General features: G+C 39.8%; 1 protein-coding gene across 4 annotated transcripts in view; it reads right to left on the bottom strand.

Annotated features, from left to right (window-relative positions):
- Positions 1-19019, bottom strand: part of lrrtm4l1 (leucine rich repeat transmembrane neuronal 4 like 1) — a 69728-nt gene that overhangs the window by 30139 nt on the left and 20570 nt on the right. Inside the window, exons 2-3 of one of the 4 annotated variants that reach the window (XM_075456158.1) lie at positions 13501-15131; positions 8312-8365 (exon numbers count right to left, since the gene is read on the bottom strand). In XM_075456158.1, coding sequence (XP_075312273.1) covers positions 8312-8365; positions 13501-15131 — 1685 coding nt within the window. Of the gene's footprint in view, positions 1-8311; positions 8366-13435; positions 15132-19019 lie in introns of those variants that run through there. The other 3 variants (XR_012768395.1, XR_012768394.1, XM_075456159.1) reach the window with 3 other exon arrangements.

The following is a 19019-nucleotide window of genomic DNA, read 5'->3' as shown; positions in this document are numbered from 1 at the left end:
GTTGACATTTTTCTGACAGAAGAAAAGGGGAATAAACAAGAATGCAGCTGTCCGTTACGGTTTGGCAGTAAATCAAGTAAAGTGTTCTTTTTAAGGTAGTTGTTGACTGTAGTAGCACTGAAGACCTATGATATAAAAGGAAGCTTTGCCCAAGATAGGCATTTCATTAATTTATTATTTTGTTAAAAAGTCAAACCAGACAACAGAGAAAGATTTAATACAGAATTGGGGATTTTCCTGTCAGTTAATGTGCTTTTTAATTTAAACATGATTGGCATTAGGAGAAACAACTGGCCTGTAAAGAATCTAATCAAATAATACTGCTGCTTGTGTTGAAGGTCTTTCATTTTGCTTTATTATTATACTATTACAGTCATTATTAATTTTCTTAATCTAGTTTGCAGAAAAGGAAAGACATCTCCACTGCTCAAATTCTAAAGGATAATAGTGCAAGCAGCAAAAGCCATACACAATGACTGATTATTTAAGATAATGAGTCAATTATAAGTAAGTCACTGACTGCAACATTATTGGGAATAACAGTACTTTTTCATTTAACTTCATTTCATTTAATTTCATACTTCTGGTCCTTGAAACTGTTTTGTAACAAACATGATTTCCTGTCACACTGAGTTTTATGCGACAGCTGCTGCTAACAGCTCCACAGTGCAGCTGCTTGAGGTAACTTTCATGTAGGCTAAGTCTCACAGACTGGCAGGATGAGACCTTGAGGCTCAGATTCGAAGCTGTGCATTAGCATAACGCAACATAACGTGCTTGAATGTTTAAGTGGGGCATCCTGACATCTATGTTCACCAGCTGTTTGTCATTTACACTGGACAGCTGCATAGCTACTGGCTAGCAAGCGTCTAGATTTGACAAAAAAAAATAGGTTAACACCTAATTTTCCACTGCTGTTTATTGCAGTGATGCATCAAAAAGGCCACAAAAAGAAAATAGTGTTTTTATTCAAAAGAACCTCCTTCTGATAAAACACTTCAGAGGGGAAAAAGAGATAAAGATATCTAACATGAAAGATGTCAAGAAAAAGCCTTTTGTTGAGCCTTATCGGTCGGACAGACACTTGCTGTAGATGCTGGCAGTGGATGTCCGAATCAAATTATAACCCAACGCACCAGATGGGTTGTTAAAAGCAACCATCTGAGAATGTCTCTGAAATACAGTCTGAAGCAAAGTTCAACTGATCAGATCAACAAAGCACTACAAGGTGTTCCAAACTGCTGTGTTTTGGCCTCAAAAGAAATGGCTTGAAACTCACCATGGTGGTGAAAACAGAACCCAGCTGCATAACACGGTGCATCATATTAAACTTTGCAGTCTGATTTGGCAACGGATAAATCAGCCATTTTTTAATTTTAATTGTTCTTTGAAATCCATAATTTGACAGACTTTGAAGACATGAAACAGAATGAATGACAGCAGAAGAACTGGTGATAGCTTTTGTGCGTTGGGAACTACAAACACAAAGGATAGAAAGAATTCAAATGGGCTGCAGAGGTACACAACAGATTAAAAATGCTGTCACTACTGTTGTGTGTGGCATCTTTTCCCAGTGGGATCTACAGTGTGAGATGCCATCTCTGAGAAGTTTGCAACATTTCCTACAAATTATGATGAATAGAAAACATTTTGTCCTTTTTAAATCAGAGGAAGTATTCGGTTGGGCTGCTAAGGCACCGCTTTAAAAACCCATCCGTCCATGACCGAGAGACCAAATAACATGGTTGCCCAGTGAGCAACCACTCTGCAATGTGATCTCATGACAGATTGTAAAACAAGTGTGTCCACAGAAAAATACAGAGCGGTTTCGCATAAAGGCTCAAAAATTGTAAATATATGTTTTCCTTCCTCACTTCTGTTCCTCACTCCCGCTGTGCTACTGATGTTTCACCGTGACAGCACCGATGATCACGGATGAAATGATGTCGACAGGTGCCAGTGCCACTCTAGACTGGAATAGAAATGTCACATAAGCAGGCAAGAAGGTTGCTCAACTCCTTACCTTAAAGAGAGGGTCCCCATGTTCAAACCCTGTGCTGCACAAACATTCCCACAGTCCTTTCAACTTTTCCACTGCAATTTCAGGAATTTTTCCGCTTTGCTCTCACTCTCTCATCCATTCATCTATCCATTTTTTTATACTTGGGGTGGTACACCTTGGACGGGTCCCCAGTTCATCACAGGGCCACACATAGACAAATGAGACAAACAACGATCCACACTTACACTCACTCCTCTGGTCAATTTAGAGTCAACAATTAACCTGACATGCATGCATACCAACAACCTAGCGCCCACACATGGAGTTAAAAGTACAGCCATTCAATTTAATTAAATGTACTTTAAATCAAATTAAATCAAATCAAAGCAATTATCTCCTCACAGGCTCTGTTGTGAATAAAACACCGGTGTTTGTGCTGAGTACTGTTGCTCTTTTAAAAAGGGTAAAACAAAAAGCAATCAAGCAACAGGTTTGTGTTCGAGCTGACATAAAACGTGAACAAATTGCAATGTAATTTAGCTCAAATTAGTGCCCGTGTTCTCTCAAAATGATGCAGGAATATGCTTCCATACAGTTGTTATTTCAAGATAAAGTTCCTTATCATCAGGCTTAAAATTGCAGCTGATCAAAAACACTGCTGTGAGAGTTCTGGTGTGAATTCGCTGAAGAGAATAGAAATCTCCAGTTTTAAGTTTCTACTCATGGCTCCCTGTTAAATCCAGGATAGAATTTAAAGTCCTTCTCCTTACATAAAAAAAAGCCCTTAATGGCCCGGTTGGATCTTAATTAAAGACTTCCTTGTTCCATAATTTCCCAACAGAGCACTTTGCTCTCAGACTACACAGATGGTTCTGGTGACCCTGAGCCATCCCTTCAGTTATGCTGAAGGCAGCTGGGGGACCTCCCATTCCTCCCTCCCACTCAACGCCTCTCCTCACCCTCTTTACTTATGTATGTATGTGCCATTATTGTTGTCAGTAATTAGCTTTAGCCCCCCTTCCCACAGTAGATGTGTTATTGTGGTTTTTTAATGTCTCTTTCCTGTCCTTTCACACTCCAACCAGTTGTGGCAGATTCTGATGGAGGTCTCTTTCTGTTGAAAGAGTTTTTCCTCCCCACTGTCGTCCACTGTCCTGTGAATTCTCAGCGCAGTAGATGGAATCAAAGTGAACATTTTAATGCAACCCGCTGGTTTCATTAGCAAGGCTGCGTTTTTATGAACTGTCATTATGTGATTACAGTTATAATGAAGATTTAATTGAACTAAATTTAAATTCGCTTACAATGTATTTCAGGGGACTGATTTAGAATTGGATTTTAAATTGACTTTGTGAACTTTCTCTCAGATTACTTTATTGTGAATTGGCACTATATAGTTAAACTGAATTGATTTAAAGTTACAGAACAGTTTGTGAATCCCTACACACATACGCAGCAGACACCCAGCATGTAGACCAGGGTGATGAGCCCTGCTTATCCAGACGTGATTCAGCATTATGGTGGATGTGATCTAGGTCAGGGATGTTAGCAGCACAGACAATGTGTAGAGGGTGAGCCAGAATTTAAAATGCAGCATTTGTGTACCAATTTTCAAAATAATGATCTGTCTGAACTGATTGTTTGGGGGTCACGTCAAAATTCCTCCCTACTTCTCCAAACTGAGAGTGCTCTGAGTGCTGTCTGTTACAAACAAGACACTGACTACTCAACAAACTCACTCAACATAAATAAATGAATGCGAATTTCATTATTCAATAATTTAGAATAATTCTGTTGTTGTTGTTTTTTTTTTTAGAGATTATGGGTCATTTGTGCTTTGATGAAAAATAAAGAGCTGACACATTCCTTTGTCCAAGAAGCCAAAAAGCAAAATCACAGGTTATATATTATATATTATATAGTCCATTGTGTAACATCTTCATTTTATCAGAACTCTGCTGCTAAAAGCTGCTACAAAATGTGGATGAGAGCTAAATTTGATCTGAAGTGTACTGGACCAGAAAGCTAATTTATATGAAGTACTTCCAGTATGTGTACTTAAATCTACTAACAAAAGTTACCTGCCTCCTCTGCAGCTTTAAAAATGAACACGACCAACAACAAAGGCTCATTTGCTAGCAAAAGTTGTCATGATAGCCTTTGAAATGGTCACCGGGTTAAACTTTAACTTGCTGCAGCCCATTAGGACAAAGTTAATTATGTAAACCACAATTAAGATTATGGTTTTACAAATTGAAATTTGAAATCACATTGAAATTACTATTGCGATTTAAAAACAATTAATGATTAGCCCCACGAGGTCTGATTTAATTGAGGAACCACTGTGTTCATTTTAATTAGTTGAATGTATTAGTGTTACATTGCCCAGGCAGCAGCGTTGCACTTATAGTTCTCTCTGATATACATGCTAAAAACTCCCCAAAATCCCCAACAGAAGACAACGGCTCGCATTTATATTAAGTACAACATGATGTGAATGTGGCATTAGTGTGAGGATTTTTATCAGGTCATCAAACTTTCAGCACAGGAGCACATATCTGCGCCCGAATCTTTAGGACTGGAGTGAAAGAGACAGTTTCCCCATGTGCTGAAAAAGCCTCCTCTGTTCGTTGTTTCACCTCCCAGAATTCCAGCCATAGCAGTAAATATGTTCTGCTGCCTTTTGTTCCTCCACATTGCCATCCACAGAGACTGCTGGTGCTGCACACAGCTGTAATGAAAAGCCACACAGCCAGCTGAGCACACCAGCGAGATGGAGCTTTCATCAAACTAAACCAGGCTGATGCCAACTCCTCAATTATTTAACGCTTGAAACAAGCAACAGTGTGGCACACTTCTGAATAAACGAGTGTGACACACATCAGCGATGCTGAAAAAGCTAGGCCTGTTTTTTGAGATGATGAGATTTGGATTAGGGGTTGTGTAGAGAGAGACAATACTCCAACGCTGATTGCTGCTGAAATATTTGCGGTGTTTGAGAGAATTAGCTTTTGTCCTCCAGAGACCGGCTGTCAAACGGCAAAGTGGTGAGGAACACATCAGGCACAAAACTGTACAGACCACTGCCTAAACCTGGTTCTCCTAATCTCTTCAGAGTGGTAATTAGAGACCATCTTAAACACTTTAATCTCCTCCCACATTGATTACTGCACAAGCCTCTTCAGTTGTCTGTACCGGAAATCCATGAATGGTACAAAACTAAGCTGCCAGACTTTTAACAAGAACCAAGACGAGTGAGCATGTTGCTTCTGTTTTAGCCTTCTCCGAGTATGTTTTAGAATCGATTTTAAGATCTTACTGTCGAGTTTTAAGGTTCTTCATGGCCTCTCACTTCCTAGTGTATCTGACATTTTAGTACTATATGAGCCTGAATGAAAACGGAGGACATTTATTTATTCTTAAAGGATAAGACCGGTTTTTTGACATTGGGCCCTGATTTCACATTATAACATGATGTTCTACTCACCCCTGCTTGTTGTTTGTCATTTGGAGCTGTTCCGAAGATATTCGCGAGGCGTCTGGCTGCTCTCTTGAGATATTCGGCCATGAAACGGTTTCCTATGGGCAAGTTCATACAGGCACAAACTATGCTGTTTATAATTTATTAATTACTCTACACTAGCACTGATAACGTGGAGGTGCGTCGCTTACTTAAAAAAATCCGGGTTACTAATTTTGAATTTTAGCCGAATGAATAAATAGGCAGCAGGTCTGTGGGCTGCCTGTGGCAGTAGCACGACGATGACGTCAGTAACACCCACTTTACGACAAAAAAATCAAAATTACAATAACCCGGATTTTTTTAAGTAAGCGACGCACCTCCACGTTAAAAGTTCTAGTGTAGAGTAATTAATAAATTATAAACAGCATAGTTTGTGCCTGTATGAGCTTGCCCATAGGAAACCGTTTCATGGCCGAATATCTCAAGAGAGCAGCCAGACGCCTCTCGAATATCTTCGGAACAGCTCCAAATGACAAACAACAAGCAGGGGTGAGTAGAACATCATGCTATAATGTGAAATCAAGGGCCCAATGTCAAAAAACCGGTCTTATCCTTTAAACTGAGGAAATCAGGTCAGCAAGTCGGTGACCTTTTTTCAAAACTCTCCTTATTTATGACAGACCCTCACTGGACAGCTTTTCTTGACTGATTTTTATTTCTATTATTTGATTGGAACACTTCCCTTTTTAAAAATGGTCTTACTTGATTTTCATTTAATTTGCTGCTTGTGTGAATTGTTGGAAATAAGCTTGAAATATATATATGTTATACATTAATGTGACATTCTTTTAAAGCACATATTTCTTTCTTTAACCTTTCTTTAAATGATAAAAACAAAATTGTTTATATCGTGCTTCTCAAAACACCTCAAATCCTTGGGTTGACACCGGCACAATATGCTTTTAAACTTTTGGATGAGTTTATTTTCACTGTATTTGTTTCCGCCATAAAGCTGTTAGCCTCATGTGTTCCATCTAAGCACAGCAAAGAACAAACTGTCAGTATGAATTGCTGCTACGTAGCCAGCTACTTCCAATTTAAAGGCCATATGCGCTTTTTTATCTGTTGTGTGTGGGGTGATGAAAAATTGTTTTCATGACCTAAGCCAGCTTGTTCAAACTGTTTTATTATTTGTTTTCCGAATACAACAAAGCAGTCTTCCGTTCAGCTCACAGGGATGAGTGGCCGGCCCATGTACTGAGGCTCCTTGTCCTGTTTCCCCCTCTCTCTTGGTCTTGTTTTCAGTCTAGCTACTTTCAAATAAAGGCCACAACAGCCAACAAAACCTTAAAAAGAAAAAGCAGCAGAAAGCAGTCTTTCTTCTCTTTTTTCATCCAAAGGACATGATTAGGAAGATCCTACCCTACCAAACCATCCTTTACGAAGCTTCTACAGGCTAGTATAAACAAGTCTGATCAACAAAGTGTAAAAATACCTTTTGTACCAATAAAAACCTTCAGTGTCTTCTTTAAGTTGAGAAATATGGATACAACTAACACTATAAGCATCTACACTAATATCCAAGCTATATGTGCTATCTGTGCCGTGGCCACTGGAGTTTCACAAGATGGACTCAATAGCAAACTTCTTAAAGACAAGTTGTACGTCATTTAGGAAGACCTGGACATTAAAATAATATCCTTGCACTGCACAAATGCATAAGCACAAGCTGGAAGGCAGGCAATGGCAGATGTTTGGTTGGTCTGGATTTCATTCACAACCCTCACGCCTATATTTGATGAGCAAATACCATATTTCTGCTTTTCATTTCAGAGAAACAGCTTGGCTGAAGTCAGACATGATAGTAGTAGAACAAAAGTATGGTTTCTTTAATGGGTTTTTATTTTGGATGAAGGTGAAGTTCTGTGGTTCTGTGGCTCATCTCATTGCGTAAAAATGTTTTCCCACAGCAAATATGATTTCACTGATAGGAATCTCAGACTCTCAGACAGGCCACTGAGCTGTAGGTTGCAAGTTCTGAAAGAAGTCAAAACCCTCCGGTGGAATAGCATCCTAATTGGCTTTAGGTTTAACATTGGCCGTGCCCTTTAACCACCACTGAATACCTTTGAAGCTCTCCTTCATTCAGAGAGCACATGGAAGCCGGTCCCAGTCACTGATTATTTGATTACTGTCTACCTTATGAAATGCTTCACATCCAGACTGAAAGCACAAATTGCTTTCAGGATTGGAGGCAGGATTTCTACACTCATCTTCTTTCAGCTGTGCAAGCCTCAAAAACAAATCTGGTCTCACAATACAACTGTTTATCATTGTCTTCTAAAACTACTTTCACAGCATTTTTAATCAGAATCAGAATCCTCAACACGAAAATTCCTCGTTCGGTTCCAATGTCAGGACTTATGAAAGTACATAAAGATGCATTGTAAGAGTCAGCCTGACCCTCTATACACACAGTGTAAGGAAAGTTATTGTTGCCTCAGATTATTTTACTTGCTTGTTCACTTTACTTTCCCACAGCAAGGATCTGGGTTGAATATGGCTTGTGCAACATGATTGAATATCCCTGTAGAAATGAATAAAGTTTTTAGCTGATTTAAAAAAAAAAAAAGCAATTACAAGTTCATTTACTTTCACAAATAGTAAAGTTTACAAATGTTTCACTACATAATGAAGTACAAAGATTTAATGAAACTCAAAGTATGAAAGGGAATTTTCGCTTGTCAGTTAAAAAGTCTCAAAGCATTAAAATAGCAGATTTAAACTGCAATTCGATTTATGTACCAGAAAAGCACAGTAGTGAAATAATGAAAAATTGAACTCACAATTATTACATCTGTCGCACAACAGGCTTGATTTAGCGGTTCCATGGAGGAAAACTGAGGAAACAACAAGCATCAACATAAGGGAAGAAGGCGTGAATTGTCTGAAGTCTGGGTAAAGTTAAAACAAAGAAAAGTGAAAACACTCCACTGCAAAGCCAAATTAGCTCACCACAATAGCAAATTTAATATCAGTGACTGACGCTTAAGTTGTCTTTACGTCTTTACTTTTGTTATAAAGAGGCTTTATTGGGAATTCAGTTGCTTGAAAATACAGAATATTAAAGCAGAGACGATAGGAAAGAGGCAAACCGATGTTAAATGCTGACACTACATCCATCCATCATTTTTCTATACCTGCTTATTTAAACTCAGGGTTGCAGGTGTGCTGGAGCCTATGTCAGCTGTCATTGGGCGCTTGGCGGGGATCTCCAGTCCATCACAGGGCCACATAGAGACAAACAACCATGCACACTCATACTCACTTCTAGGGACAATTTAAAGTCACCAATTAACCAAATCTCCATGTTTTGCGGTGATGGGAGGAAGCTGGAGTAACCGCAGAGAACTTGCGTATACACTGGGAGAACCTGCAAACTCGGTGGCTATATCTAAAAGCTTATGATAATATACATTTTATTTGATTGCAATGAGTAGTTAGCCTAGAAATTTAGACGCCCCTAGCGGCCGCAAATGGAATTTGCTCCGGGGCTAGTCTAGTCACTTGTGGTCGTTTTGCGAGGTTCCAAATCAAAACTTAATCGAGCCAATCAAATCGTGAGGAGCGGGGTCGGATGCCAGGCTACCTAGTGATGACAGAGGTGCGACGTTTCAGTGTGTAGTTCCAGAGAGAGGTTAAAAAAAAAAAAAAAAAAGTTCCAGAGAGAGGTAAACAATGGCTGCGCCCGGCGAACAGGCTTTCCCCAGTCGATTGCGAGCATGATGTACCGAAGATGGCGGGCCGATCTTCGTCTCAGAGCTGACAAAACTCTCCGGTAAGGCATTTGAACGGTGAAATTCCGTTAACGGGACGAGAGCAGTCAAAACGGCAAAACCGGAAGTGCGTTACTCACTGTGGCTAGCTTTAGTACCGCTGAATTCGTGGGAACAAAATTGTAAATAGCCGGTATTTTGTCAGATTTTCAACACCTTGGGGGTCTAAACGACTACTTTCTCGCCTGAAAATGTTTCAAATGTTGCTAAAGTTATATATTTACAGAGTTTAGATCTTAAGATAAATCAGCTTTTCAGGCCAAAGACTACAAACCATTCCGTCGCGTTGACTACGTAAAACTTCTTCATCGCTCTGATTGGTTGTTGCGCCATCCTATTGCGTGGCGTTGAACTTAACAGACAGCCGTTTATCCCGCCCACACTGCTATCCAGCGTCACTAGACTCCTGTACAGCTTTTAGCTGTACGGGTCTGGCTTGCTAGGCTAGTGAGTAGTGTCATTAAAACTGTTCTAATATGGCACTTAAATGCTGACAGTATTTCTTATTTGAGAACTCAGATAATCAATGGAATAATCAATGGAATACTTGTTTACCTAAATAATCATTTGCTGTAGCCCCAATGAAAGAATAAATGCGAATTAGAACATACAGTGCATGTGGAAGTCAAAAAGGAGAAACCAACAGTAAGCTGTGGGGCCTCTCAAAGAGCTTTACTTTATCTTGGCATTGACTTTACAAGTCTGTAACTTGTTTAACAGAGATATGAAACACCATTTTCTATTATATATTCCTTCATTTGTTGTTTTGATCATTTGGTGGAGAGTGACTGGTGATTCCAAAGGAAATGATCATACACTCAGCTCACGAGACGAGACACGACATTGGGTTCACGAGAACAAGACGAGATGAGATTTTAAGAAAACTACATTGACAAATTATATGACTGGACCAACAGACTTTTATTTAACCCAGTTGCATTTTGAAATGTTTTATTATAACTCTTTACATGCATGATGTAAGCATGAGCTTTTAATGAACTTCTTCTTCCACAAATTGAAACTAAAACTAAAAATTTATAAAAGTTAAAATAAAATAAATAAAATATTTCTTTCTTTTTTTCAAGTGCAAACAATATTATGTGCAAAAAAAAACAAATCAAAGTTCTACTCTGTCAATACAGAGTGCAAATAGTGCAAACAGAGCCTGACCAAGTATGTCACTGACAACTTGAAAAACTCCAACTACACAGCCATGTTCTTTTTTAAGAATATTACCTAGCTGTGGTGGTGCTGTTTATGTCTCTGCATCGTGCTCGTATTAGTGTACGCCATTACTTTCAATGCTTGACCACCAATTTTTGATTGCTCTGTTGTACCAGCAAAACAGCCCTCCACAGCATATAAGAATCCCATTCACTCACAATGGGGACCAAGCAGTGTGCAGTAGCCCACTTGTCAAAAATATGGTGACAGATGATTCATTGACTGTGTCACTTTTTCACATCACTGTAGTCCGGCAACTATGGTTTATGCACCACTAAGCTCTCAAATGTTCATTAATCTTTGTAATGCAGGGTTTATGCACTACCGCCCTACTATAACATTCCTTTCTGTGTAAGTGTCAACAGACAGTTCTTGCTGACACAGTCTGTTCCCGTCCTGCACTGGCAGTTCTCAGTTACCTGAGAAAGAGCTGCACTTCTGCTCCTCCCCACACATTGGACTAATAAATGAGCTTCATGGTCACTAAAAGGCATACTAAGAAAAATATTACATAAAAAACCACCGACATATATACTTGTTCCAATCCCTCTCAATCGGTCTCATGACCCAATAGATGTGAATGGTCCTCTATTTGTCTGCAGAAAGATGGATCCATGTTAGAGTCTCTTGGATTTCTCCTTATTAGTTGAGTTTTGTGTCATTTTTGGCCTACAAGCTTTGGGCAGAGGTTGTGTAGACACCATTCAGCATTTTCTATGTTTTCCTGACACCTTTACCTTTCTAAAGGACTCCAACGTAAACGAACGTCTCGCTATGCAATGATGTTGATGATAACAGCGATGTTTGACATCCTGTCACCATGTTTGATATGGTAAATTGACCCGAAATGCTTGCAAGGATCTGAAGAGGGGGAATAAAGGGATCATGTTGCTGAATCCCACGCACATTCAAGTTGAACACCCATCCCACACAACATTTTTTATGCTACTTTAACTTTTTTTCTTAGCTCTACCCTATAATGGTTTGCATTAGATGTTAAAAATGTACGGTTAGGTTTAGAAAATTAAAGGTGGTTTGGGTTAACACATTTTGCTATTAACGGTTCCGGTTTCTCATCAACTTACATGTATATTTTCCTACACTAAACAACAAAACAGGGATACCTGGCCATGTCACAATTGCTAGCCGTGGATGGTGAAACTGTTGACTTTTATATCAGACACACTAACACATACAGCACTTTCTTACGACATCGAGTGGAACATGGGCATGTATATTAGCTTAAGAAAATAACGGCTTTAAACTATGACAGTAACCATTCAGTATGCCTTTAAATATTTACTTTCAGCCAAGATTTCCAACCTATTCATTGATGTTGTAATCAAAATGCAGGTCTCAGTTAAGTCTGTTTCAAAAACATGACAGTTCACCGGTCTTTGTGACTGAAGCTCCTGCCATCCGTGTCCAAACAACAGCCCTGTATCAAAGTCACTTAGATCTTTTTTTCTTGCCATGTAGACACAAAATCAGAATCTGGTGGATCTCTAAAACATCTTAATACACGCTACAGAGCTTGATTGAATGTTAACTGCTAAACTGTGCCATGCAGTGAAAACATGTGGATTAAGTTGCATTTCCACTTTAATTAAACACGTCTGTAGGCTAAAGAGAACTTACTGTTTGAGGTGATATGTTCATTTCTTATGGCAGGTTATTGTTGTAAATGCTTTTTGATTTGTTTATTCATACATGTTAGTTTTTAAGTTAAATTATTTTTGAATCTCTGTATTTTTTAATCTTTTGTAATCTCTGTATTGGTGAACATAAAATAAGTTTGAACACTATTCTTTAAAGACTGGATTTGCATCCAGAGATTTGACAAGTTTTAAGGAGTGTAAATACTTTGCTTTATAAATAAAGTCCTTACCACAGCAGAGGGATCCACATTCAAGCTATATCATAGAGATCACTTTACTGCCTTCCCTCTGTGCAAATTCCCATAAACCTTCCTAAGTGAGAATTCTTGCACTGTGCCACTGTGCCAGTTATAGTGCACTGATAGACAAGACCATGGAGACCACAAACCTGAAACATCTATAGATAATATCAAACCTGTGATAAGCAAGTTAATGCATTTCCCTTTTAACCCTTTTATCCCAAGCAGCTAAGCTCAATAAGTAAAAAGAATTCCAACTGAAAGAATTTAGTAAATATCCCTTCATATAGTTTTGCTGTTTAGATTGTAACACTGTACAACATGCTGAGGGAATATACTGTACTCTGGAAAGTTTCAATGGATGATATACATCAAATACTGGCTGACATCAATGTACCAGTTTTTACACACACACGCACACACACACACACACATACACACATGAAAAACAAAAGAAGAAACATGCCGAAGTGGAGTGTGTCCCCTAATCAGTTAGACCGTGTCCAATTATTCATGACACCGAAAGGTTAGCAGACAATGGAGCCCATTTAACAAATAATACATGGTTATGTACTGCTTGAAAGCAGCACTCTTAAAGGGGGAAGTTCGTTGTTTTTAAACCTGGACCTTATTTCTTGCATAAAATACGTACATCTACAGATAATGCCTTATTTAGAGGCTGTATTGTGTCTGACCTGTTCTCTCCCGTTATAAGGTCCATAAGGAATAAGGTCCAGGTTTAAAAAAAACTAACTTCCCCATTAACCTCAAAGAGCACAAAAATCTATTTTGTGTCATTATTATGTAGTTTTCTGAGGCCATGTTGTGTATTGATTTTTCATGCTGGATCGTAAAAGCTTTCAATTTTTTTCACTTAGCAATTCAATAGTAAAAATTGGAATAATTGGAGACATCTAACAATTGAAGTCGAGGTTTAAAGAAGGAGGATTCAAAGGTGCTGGAGTGTGATACAAAAGTGACTTTTCACAGGGCATACTTGATAAAGTATTTACCTCTCTGTGGAGTCTTGTATTTTGATTTAGAGTTTTTATTTTTAGGCAGATGCGATGGATCATACCTCACACTCCCTGGAGCCAGAAATTGTGCAAGTGCAGGAACCAGTGCCATTGCCCAGCACCTCCAATGCCTCTGTTGTGGCAGCAGGGTTGTAGCTCATGTAATACTCTTGGAGCTGGGAGCTGAGGTTTTGCTCTGGCTCGGGGCTCTTTTTGCGACGCTTCCGCCCCACCATGGAGCGCTGCTGCAGCAGCCTCGTTGCACCTGGGTAGCGCCGCCACAGCACATAGGCAATTGTTAAGATTAGGGACATGGTGAAGAAGAGCGCCACGCTGCCCACCACCACCTTGTGCAGAGTCATGTGCTCGACGTCTGGGGGTGTTATGTGAGTGGGTCGAGTGTGTACCACTGAGTCTTTAGGCTCTTTGCTCATATGTCCTGGAAAGGTAGGATGAGGAATAGGTCGAGGTCTGAGTGGCAGGTGAGGGCCAAAGGTGCTGGTTGGTGCCATAGGTGGAGACCCACTGGTTGGGGCGAATGTTGGTTCGGCAGTGGCTTCAGAAATGAGCTCTGACGTTGGTGAAGGCGTCTCAGTCAGAAAGTAGTCAGTTTCCTCACAAATACCATGGGTCCGTGTAGCTTCCATGATTTTCTCTCCCTGGAGATACTTTGGGCTGCTGCATATCATAGTGGTGTCTTTACTCCCCCGAAAATTCCTCAACCAAGCAACGAGTGGACAAACACCAGTTCCGCAATCCCATACGTTGCCAGCAAGGCTTATGGAGGTCAGGGAGATCCATGCAGACACAGCCTCCTGGGACACATTGGACAGTTTGTTGGATTCCAGGTTTAGGACTTGAAGATTGGGTAAACAGTGAAACACAGCTGGGTCCAGAGTTTGAATTTCATTTCCAGAAAGGTCCAGTTTTTGCAGTGTATACCAAGTCCATGGAAGGCCCTGGTTGACCACTCTGATGCGATTCCACTGCAGATACAGTGATCGCAGATTGGCTAATCGTGGAAACAGAAAAAAGTTGATCCGCGAGAACTGGTTGTGCTCCAGGTGCAACTCCATCAGCCTCTGTAACCCTAAGAAGGTGGTGCGGGTAAGGGCCTTGATTCGATTGTAGCCCAAATCTAGAAACTCCAAACTTCGGCACTCCAAAAATGCTCGAATAGGAATATTGGAGAGACCATTTGAGCGTAGGTGAAGGTTTTGTAGTTTTCGTAAGCCATGGAATTGACCAGGTTGCAGGACTTCCAGTTTGTTGTAGGACAAGTCCAGACTGCGAAGATTTGGAACGCCATGGAATGTTGAGTTGTGAAGGGATGTGATCCTGTTGGAGCTAAGTATTAGCTCTTTCAGCCTGCGAACTCCCTGGAATGCTCGACTGTCAACAGCAGAAACCAGATTGTGGTCTAAGTATATCCAAAGAAGCTGGCTGAGGTGAGCAAACTGATAGGGTAGCAGGGTGTGAAGTTCATTGTAGCGCAGGGAGAGGCCCTGACAGCCAACTGAGATGTTTTCTGGGACATCTAAAAATCCAGATGAGTCACAATGGACAGTTTTTCCCTCACACCGGCAGCTATTGGGGCAGGTGCGCTCACCAAAGCTGAATAACAGGGGAGCTCGCAAGAGGAGGAGCAGAGGAAAGAGGATGTATGTCAGACGTCCATCACACAGCAGCGGACCTGTGAGGGAATATAAATGAGATAAAGACAAACAAATTAGGGAACTGAGTGAATGACGTTTTCAGAGTTATTTAGTTGCTTTTTTAAAGGATACTACAAACAGCTGAATGATAGAAGCTAGATTTAAAATGAGAAATACTAAGAAAATATCATTAAAGTTTGATGCATGTCTTGAAAATGGACCCGCATATGAAATCTGTTAAAAGACACAGATCCCACATTCAAAGTTATTTGCTGAAAGGATCAATTCATACCAGCATCTTCCAATAAAAGTATTTTATTGTCATATTTACTGTTTGCCCCTGATGGAAACGGAACGATGTCTGTTGCCTAAAATTTTCAGCCTAATAACTGTTTTTCATTTTTAAGAGGAATTGGTTGAATACTTCAGTGTTTATGTAGAACATTTCTCAGAAAATAGCTTGAAATACTACAAAATCCTATGCTTTAAGAGGCAAGCCGTCAGAATTTCACAGGGTGCCATTCTTAAAACCTTTAAATGATTCAATATTTTGTTTTACACCAATTCCTGCCTCTGCCATAGATGCAATGGTGGGTGGTAGTGAGTCTGGAGAGTTGTGATTTAGTGAGTTGTCATTTATGCATGGGGGCTTTTTATTTTAGTTTCTTTCTGAGTAATTTGTGTGTTTATGCAGGCAGCGCAAAGTGCACATTGTGAGGACACTGTTTTCTTTTTTCCTAACAGGAAAAGGAACAGAGCTGCTATGAGCACAGTGTAAATGGTAAAGTAAGAACTTTCCCTCTGTTAAGGTAACTAAAAAGAGAAAAGCACTTTGTTTGTGGACTGTGTGAAACTGATAAGTGGTGAGGTTACTTGGGTGCACACAGCAGAGACTTTGCACGTGCGCGTCTCCTTGTTTGCAGCAGTGTACAGCAGCAAAATGGGCTTTTTGAAATGCACTGTTCATGACACACGTGACACAAGTTGGGTATTCAACATATTATCAACCTCAGGGGCCGATGAAATCCCCTGTTTCTGTATCTGGAGGTTAAATCCTCCAGATACAGATCTTCTGGCATTACAAATTATATTCTGTTTCTCAGAATCGTTTGGCATCGCAATTCAACTCAGAAGGAAGGCTTTAGCATCTGTTTATAAAGCAACAGGGTAATATATCGAATACAAATAATACTTCATCTGCCAGTCAAAACATTTGAACACATCTAAATGTTGAACAAAGCTGATGGTGATCATACAGTCATGCTTAAGTTCACACTGGTAATGCTTAGAATTAGGCTGTTACAAAAAGGAAGAAATAGTGCAGCAGAACCTTGAAAAGTCCGAAAGAAAAAGAGAGAAAAACAGAAAGAGAAACCTAACAGGCAGCCCTTACAGCAGGTTAGAGTTATGCCTCTGGGTGGGAGGCTTTTTAACCAGAGGAATGTACTTTATTCAGTGGAGGATGACATGAAAGTTTGCTCGTTCCAGACTGCATGTCATGGCCCAACATGCATGCGCAGCCTTTATGGCGGCAACAACACAGAACATATGGGCCTATGGAGAGACTGCGCTCTGTAGTAAGAATGCAGTACAATACCATTCTTTTTAAGGTATCTTTAGTAAGATTTTAAATATGTGAAACTTTTGCCATTGTTTATAGTACAGACAGTGGGCTGTACTGTAAACATGTGCCGCTTGTTATTAGAAATAGATAACATTTGGCTTTTTTTCCCCAATACCAGCATCAACAAGGCTTATTGAGTATGATTCTCATCTATACTCATATTAATAGTTAACTTTCAATGAATTAGAATAAAAATAAAAGCCATGAAATGTATAAATGTGAAATTATTCAGTAGTTCAATGAATAACCTGCTTCATCATCGTTCGCTTGGATTAAAATGTTTTTACTAACTGGTCCAGAACCAGTACAAATTTAAAATCAGTTTCTGATGTTTAAAAAAAGCTTCTAAATGACAAATTTTCTTTTAACATTACGTAATTTTTTTTCTTTCTATTTAATCAAGGCCACATATCTCAAACCTGTGACTTCTGTCTGTGTTTAGTTGCCTCCTGAGCACTCATCACAATGCAGCTTATAATCTTCGATCAGCTTCACTGTTGTGATGAATGTAGAAAAAATCTTAGGACATCAAGATAATAAATTTCTTCCTAAAATTCCTCGGTCTGCTGACGTGGAAAACCTTTGCTCTTGCCCAAAGTATATTTAGGTTAGTGTATCTGTAGCACAAAGGGATTTAGACAATATGCTTCAAAGCCCTGATGTGGTGTCAGGCAAGTTAAGTCTGGAGTCGTTGCTCTCCACCATGGCCCAAAGGCATCCACCTCCCCACAGTACATACTCTCCACAGCTGAGGCCATAAACTGGCATATCCCTCACAAGCACCTTCTGTATGAATCATCGAAAAAAAAAAAAATCATCTTTTCCGTTTCCGTCTCCCCTCTCTCACGCGCGCACGGTGCACTGTAAAACAGTACATTTCGGCTAGAAAATGACCTTTATGAGTGACACCAGCTGACCTTCTTTGCACATTAGTTTCTGTTGACAAACAAGTTTAATTTCATCTAGATGTATACACGCAAGAGCGGAGAAAGATTGAACGTATGATTTATTTGACTACACGAAAGTACGTGTGAGTTATTTTTACTTTGCAGAAACAATGGAGTGGAAATGCAGAACAGAGAAACTGAAATGTATAATCAGAGAGCTCTCTGTCTTACAGGGAAAGTGTCTCCCAAGCATAGAAATGTCCATGCAATGTGACTGTAATATAACCCCCGATGATGCTGATTTAGGTTCATTAAAGTCTGATAAATGCTGTCCTGGACTCAATCACAATGGAAAAGTTTCAAATGCACAGTGTGGATGGTTTGGCCAGAACAGCTCAAGTGCAAGTCTGTGGGGACCTTGTAGTACCACCGAGCCAATGTAGTGGGCGAAGAACCACTCTGGGGGGTGTTGAACCAGCCATGTCTCTGGCCTTCGAGTGGTTGTATCCACCATGGTGAGGAGTGACAGGAAACTACATTCATTTGGTCGAACTTTTTTCTGAGCATCCAGAAGTTTGGCTACTTTCACACTACCAGCCACATTCTTCTATTCCCATTCAACTTTGATCAGATTTGACAGTCTACAGTCATAAATGGAAATGTGTTGCATCTTACTTTATTGTGAACTGCCCACTTACACGGCATGCATAGGCTTGCACATTATTGGCCTGTGTTATTTATTCCAACAACAAGAAAACATTGAAGCATCATAGATTAGATTAAGACGCATGAACAGTTCTGAAATGGATGCTGTAGCAAATCTGTTGGTGACATTTAGCTCCACAGAACAGCAAACATCTGTCCAGCAACACACAGCCTCAAGTAAACAAATCGCATTTGAAGATCAGAATAGACGATCAGACCTCAATGTCAACAAAGCACTGAAAAAGATATGAGTGAAAAACATGGCTTTTGCTGTGGCAGAGTGCCTTAAAGGCAATTTTTCTTCTTATTTCCTTTTCTTTCTTAAGTGGGGTTCTGTGAAGTTCTTATCAGCTGTCAGTGTATTACCGGCAGTAGACAGCAGAGTGCCCTTAGTTTTGAAAATCAGGTTTCCTGAGGGGCAAACCAAAGTTAAAAGCTGCTAAGAAGCGGGCCAAAAGAAGAAAGTATTTTTCTTATTTTTTTTTTCAAAGGTCAGTGATGGAAATGGTGGCCAAACAGACAGCCCATATATACCTGGGATAACAGCTCTCATGTGAAGAGTTGCATGAAGTGGAAGTTGGGCTAGTTTTCACCCAGAAGAGCCTATATCTTTGCCAGGAGCTTAAAGGGCTTGTGTGTTCAGCATCTGGCCTCTCTCTGAAAGTTTTCAAACTGTTTTTCTGTATTTATCCAGACACCAACGAGTATCA

The sequence above is a fragment of the Odontesthes bonariensis genome, chromosome 22 (genome assembly GCF_027942865.1).
Source record: "Odontesthes bonariensis isolate fOdoBon6 chromosome 22, fOdoBon6.hap1, whole genome shotgun sequence".
In the NCBI taxonomy this organism is placed as follows: Eukaryota; Metazoa; Chordata; class Actinopteri; order Atheriniformes; family Atherinopsidae; genus Odontesthes; species Odontesthes bonariensis.
Note: the sequence above shows the minus strand (reverse complement) of the source record. Positions and strands in the feature narration are given on the sequence as shown.